The 22,537-nt window shown below is 40.7% G+C and overlaps 1 protein-coding gene across 1 annotated transcript in view; it reads right to left on the reverse strand.

The window, feature by feature from the left end:
- SYPL1 (synaptophysin like 1) overlaps window positions 1–13,139 on the reverse strand; it is a 34,798-nt gene extending 21,659 nt beyond the window's left edge. The window contains exons 1-2 of the mRNA XM_077163259.1: window positions 12,977–13,139; window positions 12,621–12,692 (exon numbers count right to left, since the gene is read on the reverse strand). Coding sequence (XP_077019374.1) covers window positions 12,621–12,692; window positions 12,977–13,027 — 123 coding nt within the window. The 5' untranslated portion in view covers window positions 13,028–13,139. The remainder of the gene's footprint in view (window positions 1–12,620; window positions 12,693–12,976) is intronic.
- Window positions 13,140–22,537: the final 9,398 nt, after the last annotated feature.

Raw genomic sequence — 22,537 nt, forward strand, 5'->3', positions numbered from 1 at the left:
AAGGGAGAACACAGAGTATGGTGCCCCATGTGAGGATTTAACCAAATGTGGAACCAATCAGGTATTTCAGAGAAAGCCAGGATTGGAGATGGAGTTATCAAGGAAGGATTTGTGGAAGCTCCTGCTGTCTGATGGGTATGATCCTTGCTTATTACATAGAAAGCCAACAAGAGTGCTATGGGGCCACTGCCAGCCTGGACTGGGGCACTCAGAAAAGGGACAATGTGAAGGTAAAATAACTTCAGAGGCAAAACTATGGAAGCTAAAGTCTAAAGTCAAGATATCTCAGGTCAGGAGAGCAAACCCACCCAAGCACCTGGAGAGGGAGAGTTTGCCCCAAAGGCAGAGAGTATGGGTCTTCCACCTTATTGCAGTGGAAAAGTCATGGTGCTTCAGGGCTTGGAAAGGGTGCAGCACATTCTTTGGGTATTGTGGAGAGCCTGGCTGCCACCACATGGAGGGGATGAGCATGTGCCTCAGAGTGCCCTGCGTATGGCCCCAACATTTGAAGAGGGTGTAGCTGAGAAAAAGGTGGTCTCTCCAATGTCCCTGTTGCATTCAGAGAGAGGCAGTCCACTGCAAATGTCCTTGGAAAGGGTGGTACTGCTGCTTTCTAAAGCCCCAAAGATAAATGACTCTCAGACTTTGAAATCTAATGGAATTTGTCCTGCAGGTTTTAGAAACTGCTTGGATCTGGTGACCCCTGTGTTCCTTCTAACTCCTTCTTATGGAAATGGGAGTTATTTATCCTATGACTGCCTCTCCTTCACATGTTGGCAGCAAATAACTTGTTCTGAGTTTTGCAGGTCTAGAACCAGAAGAGAAGTTTCCCTTAGGACAGGCCATGCCTGCACTGTCTTTGATGAGATTCTGTACTGTTTCTGACTTTGAATTTCATTTGTATTGTTACTGAAACACTTCAAGGCTTTCTGATGTTGTGATGGAATGAATGTATTTTGTATTTGGAAAGAAAATATCTTTTTGGGGTTCAAAGGGTGGAATGCATCAGTCTGAATTTGTGGTGGACCTAAGAAAAACTATGTCCTTCAATCCTCATTCAATTATTGCTGGATGGGAGCTTTTTTGGGGGGGGGGGGGTGCACGGTCCAGGAATCAAACCTGGGTCTCCCACATGGAAGGCAAGCATTCTACCACTGTGACTGGGAGCATTTTTATTGTTTCCATGGAGATGTGACTCACCTGTTGTGGGTATTAACTTTTTTTTTTTTTTTGGCATGGGCAGGCTCCAGGAATTGAACTCAGGTCTCTGGCATGGCAGGTGAGAATTCTGCCATTGAGCGACCACTGCACCACTTGGGTATTAACTTTTGTTTAGATGGCTTCCATGGAGTTGTAACTCCATCCATTCCACGTGGGTCTTGATTAACTGAACTCCTTTAAAAGAGGAAGCATTTTAGAGAGAGCCCCATTTTAGAATGATGAGAGCCACAAAGTAGAGCTCATGCAGCAAGAGACCTTTGGAGATGCAGAAGGAAAATGCCCCTGGGGGAGCTTCATGAAACAAGAAGCCAGGAGAAAAAGCTAGCAGATGTCATCATGTTGCCATGTGTCTTTTGTTTGAGAGAGAAATCCTGAACATGATCAGCCTTCTTGAACCAAGGTATCTTTCCCTGGATACCTTAGATTGGACATTTCTAGAGCCTTGCTTTAGCTGGGACATTTCCATGGCCTTAGAACAATAAACTTGCAGCTTATTAAATTTCCATTTTAAAAGCCATTCCGTTTCTGGTACATTACGTTACAGCAGCTAGCAAACTAGAACATTAAATATTCACCTTTTAAAAAAATGTTTTGTGGGTGGGCCATGGTGGCAGAGTTCTTGACTGCCATGTTGGAGACCCGGGTTCTATTCCTAGTGCCTGCTCATGCAAAAAATATATAAATAAAATATTTTGTTAGTGTTACCAATATTTATCCCACTGTACACTGAGCGGTGAAGTCAGTGAAGTCTACCTCTTCTTCTAAAATGCTAATATAAAGCTCTAAATGACCTCTAGAATAATTCCATAACCTTTAAGAATTTCAAACACGAGCATAAACTCAGAATACCTGCTGAAATAAACAAGATGTGTTTTGCTGAACTTTTAATCATTATATGTTGAAAACATCTGTGTCATCTTCATTCTTAATCAACTGTTAAGCTAAGAATAAAATTATAAATCTCCGAGGAATCTAAAAATATTTAACTTTCAGATTGTTCTATCATTTTTATGTCTTTTGAGGTGAATCAATATTCTGATTGTTGATTTGGCTGGCTGTCTTGAAGTCAGCCTATCACAAAAAAAAAACTGATAGTATTGGTTGCCACTGATATTTAAGCTTTCAGGTGAAAATTAGTTTCCATGTGTCTGGGATACCTGATGTAGGCTCAAGTTGAGAGTCTGGCTTTCCCCCTTTTTGTTTCTGTTGAGTGGTTTTACATTCATCTCTCTGTCTAGTATTTTTATGGTCATTCCTACCTGGTCTCCTGAGTCCCCTAGTCCAAATATACTTCTTATACTGGGGCCCCCAAACCACCAATATATGAAAATATTCAAGTCATCATAAATCCAGCCCTTATGAAAGCACATAGATTAGTCCAGGTTTTAGTTAGAAAGCAATATCTCTTTCTTTCTACCCCTTTATACACTCAGCTCTCTCTATGTCATGTATCTAGACAGTAGGTTGAAATTTTTTCCAGATATATTTCCTGATCTGGGAAGAGTACACCCACCCATGTTTCCTGTTTTGTTTCTGGTCCTCGATGATGTTTACTTTGAAGGAGAATAGCAGTTCTCAATGTGCTGTCTGTGGACCACTGGGACTCACCAAGATTCTTTCAGGGAGTAAAGAAGGTAAAAAATATTTTTATAATAATATCAAGCCATTATTTGCCTTTTACACTGTGTTGACATTTGCACTCATGGAGCAAAAGCATTGGTGGGAACTGCTTGGCTTTAGCACGAATCAAGGCAATGGTACCAAACTGTATTCCAGTGCATCTCACAGTTTAAAAAAAAAGGCAGCTTCATTTAAGAATGTCTTTGAAATGTAACAAAAAAGGTATCAGTGGCTAAGAGAGTTCAAATAGAGTTAAGAGGCTACTTTGGATGTTGTTCTCATGCAAACTCCAGTTAGACATTGCTACCTATCATAATTTGCCAAACCCCAACCAAAACCATTCTAGCCAATCCTAAAGAACACACCTAGGGCAATTTTTAAGATTTTACAGAAGTTCTATGCACTAGGGTAACTTTCTAGAAACCTACAACCTCCAGATGGGTCCCTGGACCAGGTAAGTCTTGAAACCTGGAGGGGCCAGCCTTTCCAGAACATCAGCTAGTTCCATCTCCCTACCCCTTATTATTGACAGCCCTTCCAACATGAAAAAGTTAGAATGGGTATAGCCCAAATACCTCTAAAGAGTGGGAGAAAGATCATAGGTGATGGTGGAGATATACAGAGAAGTTAGGGTTTAACAAATGACTATGAATGCTGAATTATTAAACTGATATTTCTTTTAGTCTCCAGTATCTTAGAGCAGCCAGAAGTAAACATCTAAATTTGTGGAACTGTAACCCCTACCGAACTCTGAAATCTGTTCTACAACTAATCGTTGTGCTGTGCTTTGAAATGTATTGCTTTTCTGTGTATAAGTTATTTTTCACAAAAAAGAAAAAGTTGATTGTGATGATAAAAAATTATTCCCTTTAGCCTCCAATGTTCTGGAGCAGCTATGTGGCAGTTAGATTCACGTGTCAACTTGGCCAGGTGAACGTGCCTAGTTCTATGGCTGTGGACATGAGCCAATGGCATGTGAACCTCATCTGTTCCTGATTACATCTGCAGTCGGCTAGGAGGTGTGCCTGCTGCAATGAATGATGTTTGATTTAATTGGCTGGTGCTTAAATGAGAGAGCTCAACATAGCACAGCCCAAGCAGCTCAGCATACCTCATCTCGGCACTCACAGCTCAGCCCAGGCCTTTGGAGATGCAGAAAGGAATCACCCCAGGGAAAGTTGTTGGAACCCAGAGGCCTGGAGAGAAGGCCAGCAGAGATCACCCTGTGCCTTCCCACGTAAGAAAGAACCTTAGTTGAAAGTTAGCTGCCTTTCCTCTGCAGAACTATACGTTAACTAAATTAAACCTCCTTTTATTGAAAGCCAATCCATTTCTGGTGTGTTGCATTCTGGCAGCTAGCAAACTAGAACAAGCTAGAAGGAAAAATCTGAGATGATGGTATGGTAGCCCATGACAAACTCTGTAATCTGTCTTGTATCTACTTGTTGAAAGGTGCTTTGAAAACCATTTCTTTTTTCTTTCTTTGCTTTGTATTATGTTATATTATACAATAAAAAAACTTAAAAGTAAGTCTTGATCAAGCAGTAAAAAATTTTTAAAATTAAATTTGGACCCTTGCATAAGCATCTTCATAAAATTCTGTGTGATGAAATGAGAAGTGCAAATAAAGAAGTGCATTCTAAAATACAATGGCTACCTCCAGGGAGAGCATTTAAGTTGAGTTGCAAGCTGAGCTAGCTGTTTTTCATTTGGGACCAGTTCTACTTGAAAGAATAATAGAGAAGTGACAGCTACTCAGACTTAGATATCCGGCAGACATTTTTCTCGAAAACAAATGAGATGAGCCAGCCACCTCAAGGAAAACTGACATTTGTTCCCATTCTTATAATTCAAGCTTTTGAGTGGTTTATTATAGAAATAGCAATAACTATTTCTAAATAAATAAATATTTAAAATGTTTTTCATAGTCAATATCGATAGATATAATTCACATAAACAAAAGAGTACTTTGAGGTCCTCAATTTTTTAAGAGCATAAAGGGAGTCCTGAGACTAAACAGTTTGAAAACCGTTATTGTAGAGCATCACTCTGCTATCTTACTTTTCCCTTTTAAATTTTAATAGCAATTACTATCTGTATGTATGTGGGAGGGTGTTCTGAAAGTATTGACAACATATATACTGTCTATGAAAATGACATCTGATTCATCTATGAAGATGATTATGATGAACAGTGAGGATTTCAGGTAGAAAGAGCAGAGAGCAAAGGTACAGGGGTGAATCAATAAGTCTATCAAGAAGGTTTAAGTTCTGATAGGCAAAATGCTATGTGAAGCCCTTTTGTTCCTTTCTATAATGGGAACAAAAATGTGAACCCAACTAGTAAGATTAAGTGCAGGACATGTTTCTATAAAGTAGCCTGTGTTACAGGCGGACAGTCTAAAAATGTAGAAATTAAGCAAATGCATAAGAGAAATATCAGTCTTTATATATATGCCTTATCTCCAATGCTCACAACACAATTTCTAATTTCTAGAGTGTTCATCTATGCTATACTGAAAACCACATCATTAGGATAAAACATGATCCCTGTTTGCAAAAATCTAAGGTATATATATTTTATATAAACTATTATGCATTACTAAAAGTTTGCTTGTTTAAATAAATTGATATATGTAATACTCATATGTACTGTTTTCCACACTACTTTCCTGAATTATGGTTTATCCCAAAGTAATGTTTTTAAAGAGCTTTTGAATTTGCTCATTAGGAACACAAAGGTAAATTACCAAAGCGACTATTACAGTCCTGGATCTTCCATATAGTAAATATAATCCATGGGATGCTGGGCAAGTTACTCAACTTTACTAAGACTCAGTAACATGGAGATTAACAATAGGATCTACCCTCATAGGTTGTCAGAAGATTAAATAAGAAAAAACAGGTAAAGCCCTAGCACATATATTGTGTTCAAAAAACCTCATATTAATACTGAACATAAACTTGACAAGCATGGAGAAAAACATCTGGAGAAGGTTCATAATTTAAAAATTTAACTTAAAAAAAAAGGAAAATTTAACTTAATTTATCTGGTATTCCCTATACACTCCCCCAAATAATATTTCTTCCATGATTTTTTTTTTTATTTGCTGCACCTAGGAAAGCATACTACTTAGATGTATTAATAAACCTGTGTTAGTCAGGGTTCTCTAGAGAAATAGAACCAACAGGAGATCTGTGAATATGAGACTTTTAAAGAATGTCTCACGTAACAGTGGGAATGGGAGAGTTCACAACTATACAGCAGGCTGTGAAGCTGGCAGCTCCAATGAAGGGTCTGGATGAACTCCACAGGAGAGGCTTGCTGGCTGAAGAAGCAATGAAAGAGCCTCTTTTCTTTGTTAAAGGTTGTCAACTAATTGGATTATATCATTGTGTATGGGGAGGGGTGGGGGATGGCCACGCCTTAGCTGATCGCAGATGTAATCAGCCAGATGCAATCAAATGATTGATGATTTAACACACCAGCCTTCTGTTTTATAAACCAGCCATGAAATATTCTTGCAGCAATGGTCAGGCCAGTGCTTGCCTGACCAGACAACTGGGCATTATCACTTGGCCAAGTTGACATCAGAACCTAACCATCACAGTCCACCTCTTGCCAACGTGGCAGCTATACATATCACCTCAACATACGCTCATTTCAAAATAGAACAGAATAACAGACATATGTTTTGCCTAACAATACTCAACTGCCCTGCATACAACTGGAAATGTACCACATCTCCCCAGAATAGTGTGCAAGTATCTAGGTAACATTCACTCTTAAACTTCATATTCTATGACTTAAATACTGTAACATGAACAATACAACTTATGTCATATGATAAGAGGAAAACAAGATATTTGCTTATGTACAAATGCAAGCATACTTAGAATAACACAGGGAGGATATATCATACAATCATGGTCCTTGGTTCTGTAAATGGTCATGTGGTCGTAGTTCATATTTATCACTACCTTCTTCTACTACCCATTTCATGCTCCCTTTACAATCAGCAAACACTTCAGCTGGCTGTAGTTCTTTGCCGTGTGGGGTGACCCAGACCTTCGTTCTTGAAGTTTCCGGGACATTGGTAGTCCTGCTTGGATTGGGTTGTTGCAGTTTTCCATTGACTTTAATAACAGAGCATGGTAGTACTAAGAGACCCCTGAGGAGATCTCCTGTATTCCAGGAAAACTCTTTTTCACCTCCATTGTATAGGTGCAGTCCTGCTTCCCCTTGACAGTAAGGATCAATCACCCCAGAAAGAACACTAATCCCCTTTCATGCCTGTGAATTCAGTGTCATGAGACACCCAAAGTGGCCAGGTGACATTCTTTTTTTTTTTTATTTTTTTTAATTTTTTTTTCAGGTGACATTCTTAACTCCCAGTTCAATGGAATCATTGTTGTATCTCCTGTTAGGAGCACACCTCCTTTGGGAACTAAGACCTGTAGACCAGCAGGGCTTAAGGTTTCAGGGACAGGAAGAAAAATTTTCCTAGTGTATCACTAGGGGTGATAGTGAGTGGTGCTATTCCCATTTCCACCCCTTGATTCCTGGACTTGTGAATCCTGATTATGGGAGAAACAGCACCAGAGTGATCACTGATTCAGAGCATAAACAATCTCCTGGAGAACAATGCCCCAGCCCTGCAAGGTACTGCCACCTAGTTAGCACTGTAATTGGGTCTTCAAAAGGCCATTCCACCGTTTTATCAATCCAACTGCTTCTGGATGCAGGGGACCATGGTAAAATCAGAGAATTCCATGAGCATGTGCCCATTTCTGCACTTCATTCGCTGTGAAGTGGGCTCCTTGGTCAGAAGCAATGCTGTGTGGAATACCACGATGGTAGATAAGGCATTCTGTAAGTCCACAGATGGTAGTTTTTGCAGAAGCACTGCATACAGGGAATGCAAACCCATATCCAGACTATGTGCCTATTTCAGTTATAACAAATTGTTGTCCCTTCCATGATGGAAGTGGTCCAATGTAATCAACCTGCCACCAGGTAGCAAGCTGATCACCTCAGGGAATAGTACAATATCAGGAACTGAGTGTGGATCTCTGGTCCTGGTAGACTGTGCAATCAGAAGTGGCTGTAGACAGGTAAGCCTTGGTGAGTGGAAGCCTGTGTTGCTGAACCCATGCATAACCTACAACCCTACTACCATGCCAACTTTGTTCATGAGTCCATCAGGAAATGGCAGGTGTGGCTAAGGAAAGAAGATGACTTGTATCCAAGGGACATGTCATCTTATCCATTTGATTATTAAAACTTTCTTCTGCTGAAGTCATCCTCTGGTAAGCATTCACATGGGACACAAATATCTTAATGTTACTTGCCCACTCATAAAAGTGTATCCACATACCTCTTCTGCCAGACCTCTTTTGTCACCAATTTTCCAATCATGCTCTTTTTCAAGTCCCTGGCCATCCAGCCAAACCATTAGCAACAGCCCATGAGTTAGTATACAAACACACTCTGGCCAGTTCTTTCTCCCCACTCCTGGTACCAAACTGTGTCAGGGTTCTCTAGGGAAAACAGAACCAAGAGGAGAGAGACCTGTAAATATGAAATTTATAAAGGTATCTCATGCAACTGTGGGAATGGAAGAGTCCACAGTATGTAGGGCAGGCTGTGAAGCTGGTGGCTTTGATGAAGGGTCTGGAGGAACTTCACAGGAGAGGCCTGTTGGCTGAAGAAGCAGTTAAAGAATCTTCTTCCTTAAAAGTCTTCAGCTTATCAGATTATCTCATTGTAGGAGACATGCCTTAATTGATCGCAGATGTAATCATCCACAGATGCAATCAAATGACTGATGATTTAATATACCAGCCTTCCAGTTTATCATCCAGGAATGAAAATATCCTTGCAGCAAAGGTCAGGCCAGTGCTTGCCTGACCAGGCAACTGGGTATCTTCACCTGGCCAAGTTGACATCAGAACTTAACCATCACAAGTGCCCAACTTAGGCAAGATAGCGGTTAGAAAGTCCAAGACAGTATTCAATTTTAAAAGGAAATAAAATCACTTTAATGATAAGCACAGTTTTCTCATTACTTTAATCTAAATGTTAGGGAAAACTGATTATAAGAGCCAAGTTAAAATTTACCAGGGAAAGTAGAAGTTTTTTAAAAAGTTGCTTTGATAAAATTAATCCTTGACTTTTATTTCCCATATTGAACTCCTACATATGAGGCATCTATTCTTACCTTAGCTCGCTTAAACATTTGAGTAGCCTTGTGAAGGGATTGGTACTTTCGTGTAAGTGCTATATAACTTCAACCTTTAATGAGTACTTACTACACAAACAGAACTGAGCCAATGTCAGTGCTAGGAATTTCAACAAGGGGCCAGGGGATAAAACAAGGTAGGTGCAGTTTAAGCTGAGAGAAAATGCACCTGCATAGGCAGATCTATATTAATTCTGTCCAAAAATATTTACTAGGCAACTTGCCTTCAAGAGGTGTAACTTTTTGAGTTACACAGTACCAGGATAGACCTCTAATATCTTTTAGAAGCTTGCAAGCACTAATGATTTGGCGAACTGTTCTTTTAACTATATAGATGGAAAAAGAGACTTTTAAATAGTTTTAGATTTGTTTATAAACTCATTTCTTGACTAATTTTAGAGGTAGTCTCTTTCCCACTCGCCCACTCAATGCTTCATGAAACTTCATTCAAAATATATGAAAACATTCCCACCATGGGCCTTTCTACTCTAGAACCTTGTTCTACTGTTTTATCCCTTTTCTGTCCATGTTTTTAAATCTCCAACAAATCTTTTATCTATAGTCAACAAACATGTTCAGTTTTTCCCATCTTTACATGAGTTACCACCAAATCCCTCCCATTTTCAGTCAAATTGTGATTTACTCTCCTGTTCCCTTTCTGACCACACATCCATTCAGCCTACTATACTCAGGTTACTGCCTCTACCATTTTACTGAATCTGCTCTCCTTAATTAAAGCCACCAACAGCCCCGTAATTACCAAACCAAGGGATGAATTTTAGACTATATTTTGAATACCTCTCTATTACACCTGACAAATTAAACACATTTTTCTTGAAATTCTAACAGTGATGACAAGATGTTATTTCTCATCATCTCTTTAACCATTCCTTTTTTATCTCCTTTGCTGGCGGATACATGCTAATCTCCAGTCCATGCTTGTTTTTTAAATTCCAGATCCACATATCTAACTGTCTACAGGAAATTCCACTTATATGATCAAAGGAGAGCATAAACTCAATACATCTAAAACCTCACTGACTGTCTACCAAAAATTTGCTCCTGTTCCTCTCAACAACCTATCTTGGATAATGATACCACTATCAACGCAAGGCAGAACTGTTGTCAGTTATCTCCAATCCCTTCCTCTTCTTCACCCTCCCAAAATACTCTGATTTCTAAATCTCTCTTCCCTATTCCCAGTGCAACTCATTTCAGGCCTCATAATTTTTCAAGTCAATAGGTCTCTCTTCTTTTGATTCTGATCTTTCCAATCCATTCTTTCCACTGCTAATAAAATAAAATTCTCTAAAATGCAAATCTAAATATATTACTCACTTGTTTAAAACCTTTGACCCTTAAGTTAAATGAGTCCCCATCCACTATGGCAAGGATTCTGGGCTTACATGGAGGCTATCCAATAAACATATCAAAATAACATAAAATTTTGTACTCTAGACATACGCAATTTCCTACGGAAAGGGCCCAGATCCTCAAAGAGGGTCAATCAAACCCAGAAGGTTAAAAACAACGGATCCACAGGATAAACTCTAAACTATTTTGCAAGCCCTTTGAAACATTTCAGAATACCCTCAAACCGCTCCTTCCCTCCCTATATAACCAAACCCAACTGTCATCAGATCTATGCTGCTTCAACTTTTAACACAATTCTCTTTGCCTAGAAAACCTAAGTACTCATCCTCCAAGTGTTTAATCTAAGTCCTCCCTAGGTCCTCCAAGCCAAGCAACTGATAGCTCCCCCATTTCATTTACTATACTTTGCATATATCTTCACCATATTTATCATAAGGCATTTTGATATTTGTTTTCACATCCTTCTTCCTTAATAGAGCATGAGGAAAAGATCAGGTTTTATTGATGTTTATATCATAGTGCCAGTAGATAATGGGTACTTAAACATTTGTTGAATAAACATTCACTACAGCATTAACAACGAAGATTTTCATAAAAGGCTGTACTATGTAACAATAAGTTGCTGACACTGAAAGTTGTATTTCCTTAAGTAGTTTAAAAAAAGTATTTTTCAAAATATATCGACCTATAATTACTAATGAATGTATCTCTAATGTTTTAAAATGTTAAGGAAAAAAGTTAAATGTACAGTTTTTAAAGGTAAACACTGACAAATAACATGAGCATCAATAAAAACAACTGCTTCTTCATTTAAGTGAAAATTAAAATTATTAATTTAATTATAACCCTTAATGACACTAAATCTACAAGGTATAAGACTTTTTCTTAGCCCTTCTATTTGATTAGCCTAATTAAATAATGTGATTTTCCTTCTGCAATTTTTATTTTTTATATGTTCAAATAACTTTCTATTTAAATTTGGACCCAGGTAAAGATATTTACATATCTTTAAAGTAGATATTTGTTTCAAATCAGCACTATTTCGGTTTTCATAAAACACCAGGCAAAGCCCTAGGGGTTTGGTCAGTAGGAAATCAGATTAAATACCTATAAAAGAATCTGAGGAAAAGTGTCAATTTAAAAAACATTCTCAGTAGGTTGCCTAAAACAGGAAATATAAAGTTCTTATTCATCACCATTTATCACTAAAACATAAGGTTAAGGAGTCACGGATGTAAACACTGCTGGCTATAAATACAACTTGCCTGCACAGTGGACAGCTGCCAGCTGCCAGTAACTACAGGCCTGAAAAATGAGCACGAAAAGTGTGGACTAGGCCAGGAAGTTTGAGGAAACCTGAGTGCCTGGTATGGTCACTAACTCCTCCCAGTGATCACTGCCAAGTTTGAATTAATAAGTCTCTTTTGACGTTAATGATTGAGAATGTGCCCAAGAAAGGACGAAAAGCTGACTGCAGAATGTTGCTTGGAAATACCTAAAACAAACTTAATGTTGTCCCCACCACTTACTAAGTGACTGAATTGACTAGATGCGTTTTGTATAAAGACTTTTCTCCTGCTTCCCTTACCAAGTTTATTTCTAACACGAATTTGGAGCCAATTGCAAGATAAATTAAGAGTCGAATGCTCATCTAATCAATGCCACAATAAAATAAAATCCGCTTTCTAAGGGGCACGGCCACAAGTCAGCACCGGGACTGAAGTCACTGACCACTCTAAATTGCGCAGAGGAGGAGGCCGGGGACAACTCCGGTCCGCCAGGTTTCGGTTAGACCGCAACAGGAAGTCCTCTGTTCCCTCGCGGGAAGCAGTAAAGCCAAAGAAAAATTTGAACTCCGACTCCCAAAGGCGCCCGGAGGCGAGCTTAGGCATGGGAGGGCAGTTCCGCCCGGGACCAAAGCAGCCGAGGGACGGTGCGGCCACAAGCTCCAGAATCCGTGATTCGACGCCAACTACTGCGTCTCCGCCCCACAGGGGCCAGACTGCGGCCTCCACGGCCCTCCCCTCCCGGCCGCGGCGGCGGTCTCGGGGCCAGCGCGGACCAGGCCGCACCCTCCGCTCTCGGGGGCCCTCCACCTCCCCCGCCGAGGGCGTCCCGCCGGTAGGGCCGCAGGCAACTCCGAGGCTCGCCGGGCTGCACTCACCCACTCGAGGACCTTGATGAAGCCGAGCGGCTCCTTGAGCGGGTTGAGGTTGAGCTGGAAGGCGGACATCCTCTGAGGGAAGGAGGGAGAGAGAAAGTCCGGCTGACGGGGCGGAGGGGGGGACAGAGCGACACAAGAACAGCTCAGCGGGGAGGAAGGGCAGGCGGGGCGAGTAGGCGCTGCTCTGGGAGGCGGGTCCGGGATGGGGCGGGGTGGGGTGAGGAGGGGTGGGGAGGGGCGGGACGACGGCGGTTGAGCCGCTCCGCCGGGGCTCTGGACCGGAGACGGAAAGGGGCAGGCGAGAAAGGAGAGGGGCGGGTAGGGGCTGGGAAGGGAGGCTCCTCCCCGAGCCGCACCTGTCCGAGCCGGCTGATCCGCTGGCGAACCAAGTAGATATTGGGCGCCATGCTGCCTGCGCCGCGCCCCCTCCTCTAATGTCCAGCCCTCGGCGTTTCGTCTCTTCCGGTGCACTCACGCGGGTCTCACGTCCGCGTCTCGTGCTCGCTTCTTGTCCCGCCTGGCGGGGGCGCGAGGTCGCCCACCCGGGCACGTCGAGGTCCGCGCGCGCCCGTTCCCACGCCTGCGCAGCCGGGCGCCGTTGCCCAGAACTAGACCCTCGGGCCCCCGCGCCTCACCCGGCTCCTCCCCCCACCCGACCACGGCGTTTTTCCCTGCGCCCGCAACGACCTCCCTTTTTCATCCATTTTCCTTCACATTTTCCCAACTTTCTAATGGAGTTTTAAAATATTGACAGATGAAGCTGTATTTCAAGGCTTGTGTCAGGGGCCTTTTTAAAAAATGGTGGAAAGTTTTTACAGAGAAACGATCTTTCGGCCACCATACTGTGGGGTACTTCAGAAAGGTGATTCACCAAGCATTTTTACGGAAATTGGGTTTAGTCTCAAAGTTTTCATTGAAGTCAGGGTTGAAGTATCTAGAAGAAACGTCCCTCATGACCTACCTCCTCACCTCTCCTAACCCTGTCAAGTCTTCTTGGGACCCTCTTACTAATTTTCTTCAGAACTAACTCCTGCTGTTCCTTCAGGAGTTGGCTTAGGTGATTCTTTCCTCCTGGCCTGTAATTATTGAAGCCCCAGAGAGTGATCTGTTTGTTGGCTTCTTCAAACCTCGTAAACTCTTGGAGAACTGGGATGGTGGCCTGTTTGTGTCTAAGGTAAGATGGTTAACGCAGTGTATGTAACACTTGGTAAATAAGTAAAGAATTTAGCACAGTAGCATCCCGAAACTAACTTCTAGGTGCGTCCTTACACTAGCTGAATTTCCAAGCACTTAACCTCTGACTTCCCAGGTTACTTGTTACTGAAGTTATTCTATAAGAATCTGATACTGTTATTAAATGCTTTTCCAGTAAGCTAACCCGTTTTCTTTTGAATCCTACTTACTGCCATGATTGCTTCCTAGAGAGTGCAAAGAATATATTTTAATTTTTTTGTAGACAGCAGCAGTCTTAATCCTCTTTCTTTCCTGGCCCCAGCACAGTACCATGTGCTCACTGGGCACCTAATGGCTGATTACAGTTGCTCTTACTAAACAAGAAGGCACGACAGATGACCCTCAGGATTAAATCGGTGGACGGTGACCACACATTGGTACCCTGTGCACCTAAAATAATCATGAGTTAATACTTTGTATGTTCCTGCTTCCTCTTTTTTTCCTAATTTATTTCTTAATACTCTTCTCTTTTTATTCTCTTTAACCCATTTTCCTGAACTTTTACTCCCATTCTGTTGAAGCCTTTTGGATGACGACCTGTAGATGAGGTAGTAGATGGCTGAGGCCTCAAATTCACAAAAATTCAAATTAGATCTTAAATGTTATTTTAAAATAAGATATACACAGACAAATTAGAAAGATGATCACTTTGCAATTTCAATGATTAAACATATCATAATTTAAAACATTAAAATGTACCAAAATTTAGTAACCCAGTTAAAAAAAAAAACAACAAACAGTTTTAGTCACACACCATGTAATCCATCCTAAGATTCACACACCATGTAATCAATCCATCCTAAATGTACAATCACTGGCTCCTGTTATAACCACATAGTTATACATTCTCCACCACAATCAATATGAGAACATTCCCATTTCTTCTAGAAAAGAAAGAATCTCATATCCTTCCCTTATACCCCCCTGTTATTGACATTTAGCTTTGGTATAGAGCCTTTGTTACAATTAATGAAAGAATATTCCAATGAGTAACACAGTTTTAGCATGTCTTCATTTTTTCATTTACCAAAGATCTGAGAAATTGAAATTGGCTGTGCCCTTTCTCAACTTCTAAAAAGCTTGACTTCCTGCTGCCTCACTTCTGCCTCTTTTTGCTTTCTCTCCTGCTACTTCTTCAAGCCCACCGTGAAAGGCATGGCTGTTTTTTCCCCTTGGGATACCTTTGGTGTGAGTGTGTGCATCTTGAACTTTAAGAAAGTTCTCTTCCTTGGCCATCTGCCACTAGTGTTTTAAAGTTAGAGACCACTTAGAGGGAGCAGAAGAGCAGCATCTGATCACTTGTCAGAACTCATACATAGGAGCCGACCAGTCAGGACAAAGCAGGACGGGGCCACATACATTACCATCAGTCACAGGCAACCCAGCACAGTTTCTGCTGATCAGCTGAGGCCCACCTTCCTGAGAGGGAGCTGCCAGGAAAGTCAGAGAAAGTGAGATCTCATTAGGCAATGAGATAGCTATGAACTTAAAAACTTTTTTTTTGAACAAGCGTATCTCATTGAAGCCACAACTGTTCACACAACTGTATCATATTGACTACAACAATGGTCATTTTCTGATTCGTTCCTCAAATCGGAAGATAGAGCCAGAAACTGGGCATAGCAGGTGCCATGTATGCTTTATCGGGGCTGTTGTTAAAAACAAAACTTCCAATGCAAAATTGTTTTATCTTCAATAGTAATATTAGAGCTTTATCTGTGGTAATATAATTAGGAAAGTTACCTACATAATTTGTCATTGTTTCACTTTTTTTTGCTGTTTGCTCTTTACAAAACATGTTTTGGGTTGTGACACTTGGAATTTAGAGATGTGCAAAGAGGCCAGAATAGAAGCTATGTTTAGAAAAACTGTATTATTGGTTAACTATAATATTCTTTTGTTTTTCTCAATGGGAATACAAAGTTTTTGGTCATTTTATTAGCAAGACGAGACATTAAAACTCATTCTCACCAATGTTTGTCCTTTCCTTTCCCCTAAAAAGAGAGTGTTTAATGCTGACAAATTCAAACCTGGGTTTTGCTGATGAATAAAACTAGGTCTACTCTTTTCACTGATGAATTCAAGAATCATTTTAGAAAAATTTAAAAATAACTCTAAATTTATTTAAATTGTTCAATAGATTGACTCTGAACCCAGTAAATTAATGTAAATAATTAAATAATGGTCTTTTTAATGAATTTTTTGGGGATACTTTTAGATTTATAGAAAAGTTGGAAACCACAGATATACACTTCACTGAGTTTCTCTTAATGTTAACATCTTATATATCATGGTACATTTGTCAAAATGAAGAAATTAACATTGGTATATTTCTATAAACTACAGTATTTTTCCACTTTCATCAATTTTCCACTAAGATTCTTTTACTGCTCCAGGATACCATACCATATTTACTGTAATGGAGTCTTTATTTTTTATTTTGAAACATTTTCCCTTAGAAAGAAGATGATCAATATTTTTGATAAAAAATATTACAAAAATAATACAAACCCCATACAGAGAACTCCAACATACCCCTACCCCACCCCACCCCCACCACCACAGGTTCCCAGATCCACCAATTTTAAATTTTTGCCACATTTGCTTACATTTGATCTATTTATCAATCTGTTTTCTGAATGCTTGAGTGTAGTTTCTATATATCATCCTCCTTGAACACTCATTACTTCCATGTACATTTCCTAAGAACAAGGGTATTCACTTATATAACCACTTGAGAGCATTCTGTTCAAGTAATTTAACATTTAGCTTATAGTCTATATTCTAATTTTTTCTTATGCCCCAGTAATGTCCCTTTGAGCCTTTTCTCCTTCCTTTGCTTTGTTATCATGTATTACATTTAATTATCATTGTCTCTGTAGTTGCTGCCTTTTTTTTTTTAATTATGGGACATATGTACAATATAAACATTCCTGTTTCAGCCACTCCCGTGCATACCATTCAGTGGAATTAATCACATTCATATTGTGCTACCCTCACCACCTTCCATTACTAAAACTTTCCCATCTCCCCGACCCTACATCCATTATATATTAATTCTTCCTCTCCCCCGGCCCCCACACCTGGCAAGTGTACTCTAAATTCTGTCTCTGTGAGCTTGCATATTTTCTAATATTTTCTTTGTAGTTTCCATGGGGTTTAAATTTAACATCCTAAATCTGTAACATTCTAATTTGCTTGATACCAATTTAACTTTAATAATATACACACACTATACTCCTATACTCTGTCCTCCCACCTTTATGTGTTCTTATCACAAACTACAATGTTTATACATTATGAGTCTAAAGCCACTGATTTTTTTCATTACATTTCATGCATTTTCCTATTAGATCCTACAAAGAGAAAAAGTGGAGTTACAAACCAAAATATAATATTACTGGCATTTATGTTTGCCCATGTCATCAGCCTCACTGGAGATCCTTATGTCTTCATGCAGTTTGATCTATTGTCTATTGTTTTTTCCTTTCAACCTGCAGAACTCTGTTTAGCATCTCTTATAAGGCCAGTCTAGTGGCAATGAATTTCTTCAGCTTTTGTTTATCTGGGAATAATCTCTCCCTCATTTTGCAAAGATGTAAAGACAGTTTTACTGGGTATAGAATTCTTGCATGGCAATTTTTGCTTTTGGTACTTTAAATATGTCCTCCTACTGCCTTCTTGCCTCCATGGTTTCTAACAAGAAATGGCACTTAATCTTATTGAGGCTTCCCTGTATATGACACGTTGCTTCTCTCTGGTGGCTTTTAGAATCCTCTCTTTATCTCCTTGTCTTTGACATTCAACAGTCTGATAATAATGAGGCACAGTGTTGAGTCCATCTAGGTCTATCCTGTTCGGAGTTCATTGAGCATCTTTGGTGTATAGATTCATGTCTTTTGTTAAGGAAATTTTGTTAAATTTGGGGAGTTTTCAGCCATTATTTCCTTGAATAGTCTCTCTGCTCCTTTCTTTTCCTTCTGCGACTCCCACAATTTGTGGTATTCCACTGGTTCCTCAGGCTCTGTTCACTTTTCTTCATTCTTTCTGTATTATAGGGTTCTCTAGAGAAACGGAATCAACAGGGGAACACTGACAAATATAAAATTTATAAAAGTTTCTCACGTGACTGTGGGAATGCAGAGTCCAAAATCCGCAGGGAAGGCTGTGAAGCCAATGATTCCGATGGAGGGTCTGTATGAACTCCACGGGAGAGGCTCGCTGGCTGAAGCAGGAAGAGAGCCTGTCTTTTCTGAATCCTCTTTAAAAGGCTTCCAGTGATTAAATTAAGCATCACTGATTGCAGAAGACACTCCCCTTGGCTGATTACAAATGGAATCAGCTGTGGATGCAGCTGACATGGTCATGATTCAATTCTATGAAATGTTCTCATCGCAAAAGACAGGCCAGCACTTGCCCAACCAAACAAACAGGTACCACCACTTGGCCAAGTTGACACATGAACCTGACCATGACAGTCTCTGCTGCTGGAAGATTGGGCACTCAGCAGTGGCTGTAGCCAAGTCAGCCTTGGTGAGTGGAAGTCCATGTTGCTGAGCCCATGCATAACCTCCATCCCAGCCACCATGATGACTTTGTTCATAGGCCTCTTGGGCAACAACAGGACTTGCTGGAGAAAGAGGCTGTCTGGTATCCACAGAACAGGTCATCTTATCCACTCGATTATTAAAACCTTTATCTGCTGAAGTCACCCTCTGGTGCGCATTCACATGGGACACTAATATGCTCATGTTTTTAGCTCACTCAGAAAGGTCTATCTACATACTTCTTCCCCAGACCTCTTTGTCACCAATTTTCCAATTATGGTCTTTCCAAATCCCTGACCATCCAGCCAAACCATTAGCAACACCCCATGAGTCAGTATACAAATGCACCTCTGGCCAGTTTCTTTCCAAGCAAAATGAATAACCAGGTGCACTGTTCGAAGTTCTGCCCACTGGGAGGATTTCCCCTCACCACTGCCCTTCAAGGACACCCCAGAAAGGGGTTGTAGTGCTGCAGCTGTCCACTTTCAGGTAGTACCTGCATATTGTGCTGAACCATCTGTAAACCAGGCCCAAGTTTTCTCTTCCTCAGTCAATTCACTGTAAGGAACTCCCCAAGAGGCCATAGCTCTGGACTGGGAAAGAGAAGGTAATGTGGCAGGAGAGGAGACCATGGGCATTTGGACCACTTCTTTATGTAACTTATTTGTGCCTTCAGGACCTGCTCTGGCCTTATCTCATATATACCATTTCCATTTTATGATACAGTACTGCTGCACATGCCCAACTTTATGGCCTGGTGGGTCAGACAACACCCAGCTCATGATAGGCAACTCAGGTATCATGGTAACTTGGTGGCCCATGGTTAAGTGTTCAGTCCCTACTAAGGCCCAGTAGCAGGCCAAAAGCTGTTTCTCAAAAGGAGAGTAGTTATCTCAGCAGATAGTAAAGCTTTACTCCAAAATTCTAAGGGTCTGCATTGTGAGTCTCTTATAGGGGCCTGCCAAAGGCTCCAAACAGCATCTCTATTTGCCACTGGCACTTCTAGCCCCATTGGATCTCCTGGATCTCCTGGTCCAAGTGGCAGAGCAGCTTGTACAGCAGCCTGGACCTGTCGCAGAGCCTCCTCTTGTTCAGGTCCCTACTCAAAATTAGCAGCTTTTCTGGTCACTCAATAAATGGGCCAGAGTAGCGTACCTAAATGAGGAATATGTTGTCACCAAAATCCAAAGAGACCAACGAGGTGTTGTGCCTCTTTTTTTGTTGTAGGAGGGGCCAGATGCAGCTACTTTTCCTTCACATTAGAAGGGATATCTCAACATGCCCCACGCCACTGGACACTAGGAATTTCACTGAGGTGAAAGGCCCCTGTATTTTTGTTGGATTTATCTCCCATCCTCTGACACGCAAATGCCTTACCAGTAAGTCTAGAGTAGTTGCAACTTCTTGCTCACTAGGTCCAAACAACATGATATCATCAATATAATGGACCAGTGTGATGTCTTGTGGGAGGGAGAAACGATCAAGTTCCCTGCGGACAAGATTATGACATAGTGCTGGAGATTTGATATACCCCTGAGGTAGGACAGTGAAAGCATATTGCTGACCTTGCCAGCTGAAAGCAAATTCTTTCTGGTGGTCCTTACTGATAGGTATTGAGAAAAAAGCATTTGCCAGATCAATAGCTGCATACCAGTACCAGGGGATGTATTGATTTGCTCAAGCAATGATACCACATCTGAAACAGCATCTGCAACTGGAGTTACCACCTGGTTGAGCTTATGATAATCCACTGTCATCCTCCAACACCCATCTGTTTTCTGCACAGGCCAAATAGGAGAGTTGAATGGGGATATGGTGGGAATCACCACCCCTGCATCCTTCAAGTCCTTAAGAGTGGCAATAATCTCTGCAATCTCTCCAGGAATCTGGTATTGCTTTTGATTTACTATTTTGCTAGGTAGGGGCAATTCTAGTGGCTTCCACTTGGCCTTTCCCACTATAATAGCCCTCACTACACGAGTTAGAGAGCCAATGTGGGGATTCTGCCAGTTGCTCAGTATGTCTATACCAATTATACATTCTTGAACTGGGGAAAAAACTACAGAATAGGTCTGGGGCCCCACTGGACCCACTGTGAGGTGGACCTGAGCTAAAACTCCACTGATCACCTGGCCTCCATAAGCCCCCACTCTGACTGGTGGTCCAGAGTGACGTTTTGGGTCCCCTGGAATTAATGTCACTTCTGAACCAGTGTCTTATAATCCCCCAAATATCTGATCATTTTCTTTTCCTCAGTGCACAGTTTCACCCTGGTAAAAGACCATCAGTCTCCTTCACGAAGGCTTGGAGGAAGATTAACAGTATAAATTTGTGGCAGTGTAACAAAGTTCTCCCCCAAAGGGACCTGGCCTCCCCTTCATTGAAGGGGCGCTGGGCCTGTAAACTGTCTCAAGTCCAGAAATTGATTAAGGGGCTGTGATTCTGTGTTTTTGTAATTCAGGTTAGACTTTTGTTCACTTGACCTAGAACTTTTTTGTTTATACAGCTCAAACAAGAATTTAGTAGACTGCCCTTCTGTTGTATTTCTAGGTACCCCATGATTTACTAGCCATTGCCACAAATCTCTGTGAGTCATATAATTTTGATGCCTGCTTTGAGTTTGCTATCTATCGTAATAGCCACATCCACCCTGTCTTTGGCAATTAAATGCTGCCACCTGGATTCTGCCAACTAGGGATGCCATCATCCCCTTGTGTTTAAGGATTCCAGCTCAGTGATAGAAGTTCTCACAGTAATATTTGATCTACAGAGAAGTGCAACCACAGAACTCTTCGGGGATGATGGTGCTAGTCTCACAAATTTATTTCTCACTGTTCTGGTAAAAGGTGCATTCTCCAGACATCCCTGGGGTATAAGAGCAGGCTTTGCATGATAAATCCATTGTAGCATTCCAGTCTCTCTAAGCCTCTGGATCCCCTCACCTACATTATACCAGGGCAGTTCTGGCATATCAACCTCAGGTAATATCGGCCACCTTTTTTTTTTTTTTTTTTTTTTTTTTTTATTAATTAAAGAAAAAAAAAGAAATTAACCCAACATTTAGAAATCATTCCATTCTACATATGCAATCAGTAATTCTTAATGTCATCACATAGATGCATGATCATCATTTCTTAGTACATTTGCATCGATTTAGAAGAAGAACTAGTAAAACAACAGAAAAAGATATAAATGTTAATACAGAGAAAAAAATAACAATAATAATAATAGTAAAAAAAAAGAAAAGGAAAAAGAAAAAAAAAGACAAAAAAACAAACAGACAGACAAAAAAAAAAAACCTACAGCTCAGATGCAGCTTCATTCAGTGTTTTAACATGATTACTTTACAATTAGGTATTATTGTGCTGTCCATTTTTGAGTTTTTGTATCTAGTCCTGTTGCACAGTCTGTATCCCTTCAGCGCCAATCACCCATTATCTTACCCTGTTTCTAACTCCTGCTGGACTCTGTTACCAATGACATATTCCAAGTTTATTCTCGAATGTCGGTTCACATCAGTGGGACCATACAGTATTTGTCCTTTAGTTTTTGGCTAGACTCACTCAGCATAATGTTCTCTAGGTCCATCCATGTTATTACATGCTTCATAAGTTTATCCTGTCTTAAAGCTGCATAATATTCCATCGTATGTATATACCACAGTTTGTTTAGTCACTCGTCTGTTGGTGGACATTTTGGCTGTTTCCATCTCTTTGCAATTGTAAATAACGCTGCTATAAACATTGGTGTGCAAATGTCCGTTTGTGTCTTTGCCCTTAAGTCCTTTGAGTAGATACCCAGCAATGGTATTGCTGGGTCGTATGGCAATTCTATATTCAGCTTTTTGAGGAACCGCCAAACTGCCTTCCACAGTGGTTGCACCATTTGACATTCCCACCAACAGTGGATAAGTGTGCCCCTTTCTCCACATCCTCTCCAGCACTTGTTATTCTCTGTTTTGTTGATAATGGCCATTCTGGTGGGTGTGAGATGATATCTCATTGTGGTTTTGATGTGCATTTCTCTAATGGCCAGGGACATTGAGCATCTCTTCATGTGCCTTTTGGCCATTTGTATTTCTTCTTCTGATAGGTGTCTGTTCCAGTCTTTTTCCCATTTTGTAATTGGGTTGGCTGT

The sequence above is a fragment of the Tamandua tetradactyla genome, chromosome 1 (genome assembly GCF_023851605.1).
Source record: "Tamandua tetradactyla isolate mTamTet1 chromosome 1, mTamTet1.pri, whole genome shotgun sequence".
Classification (NCBI taxonomy): domain Eukaryota; kingdom Metazoa; phylum Chordata; class Mammalia; order Pilosa; family Myrmecophagidae; genus Tamandua; species Tamandua tetradactyla.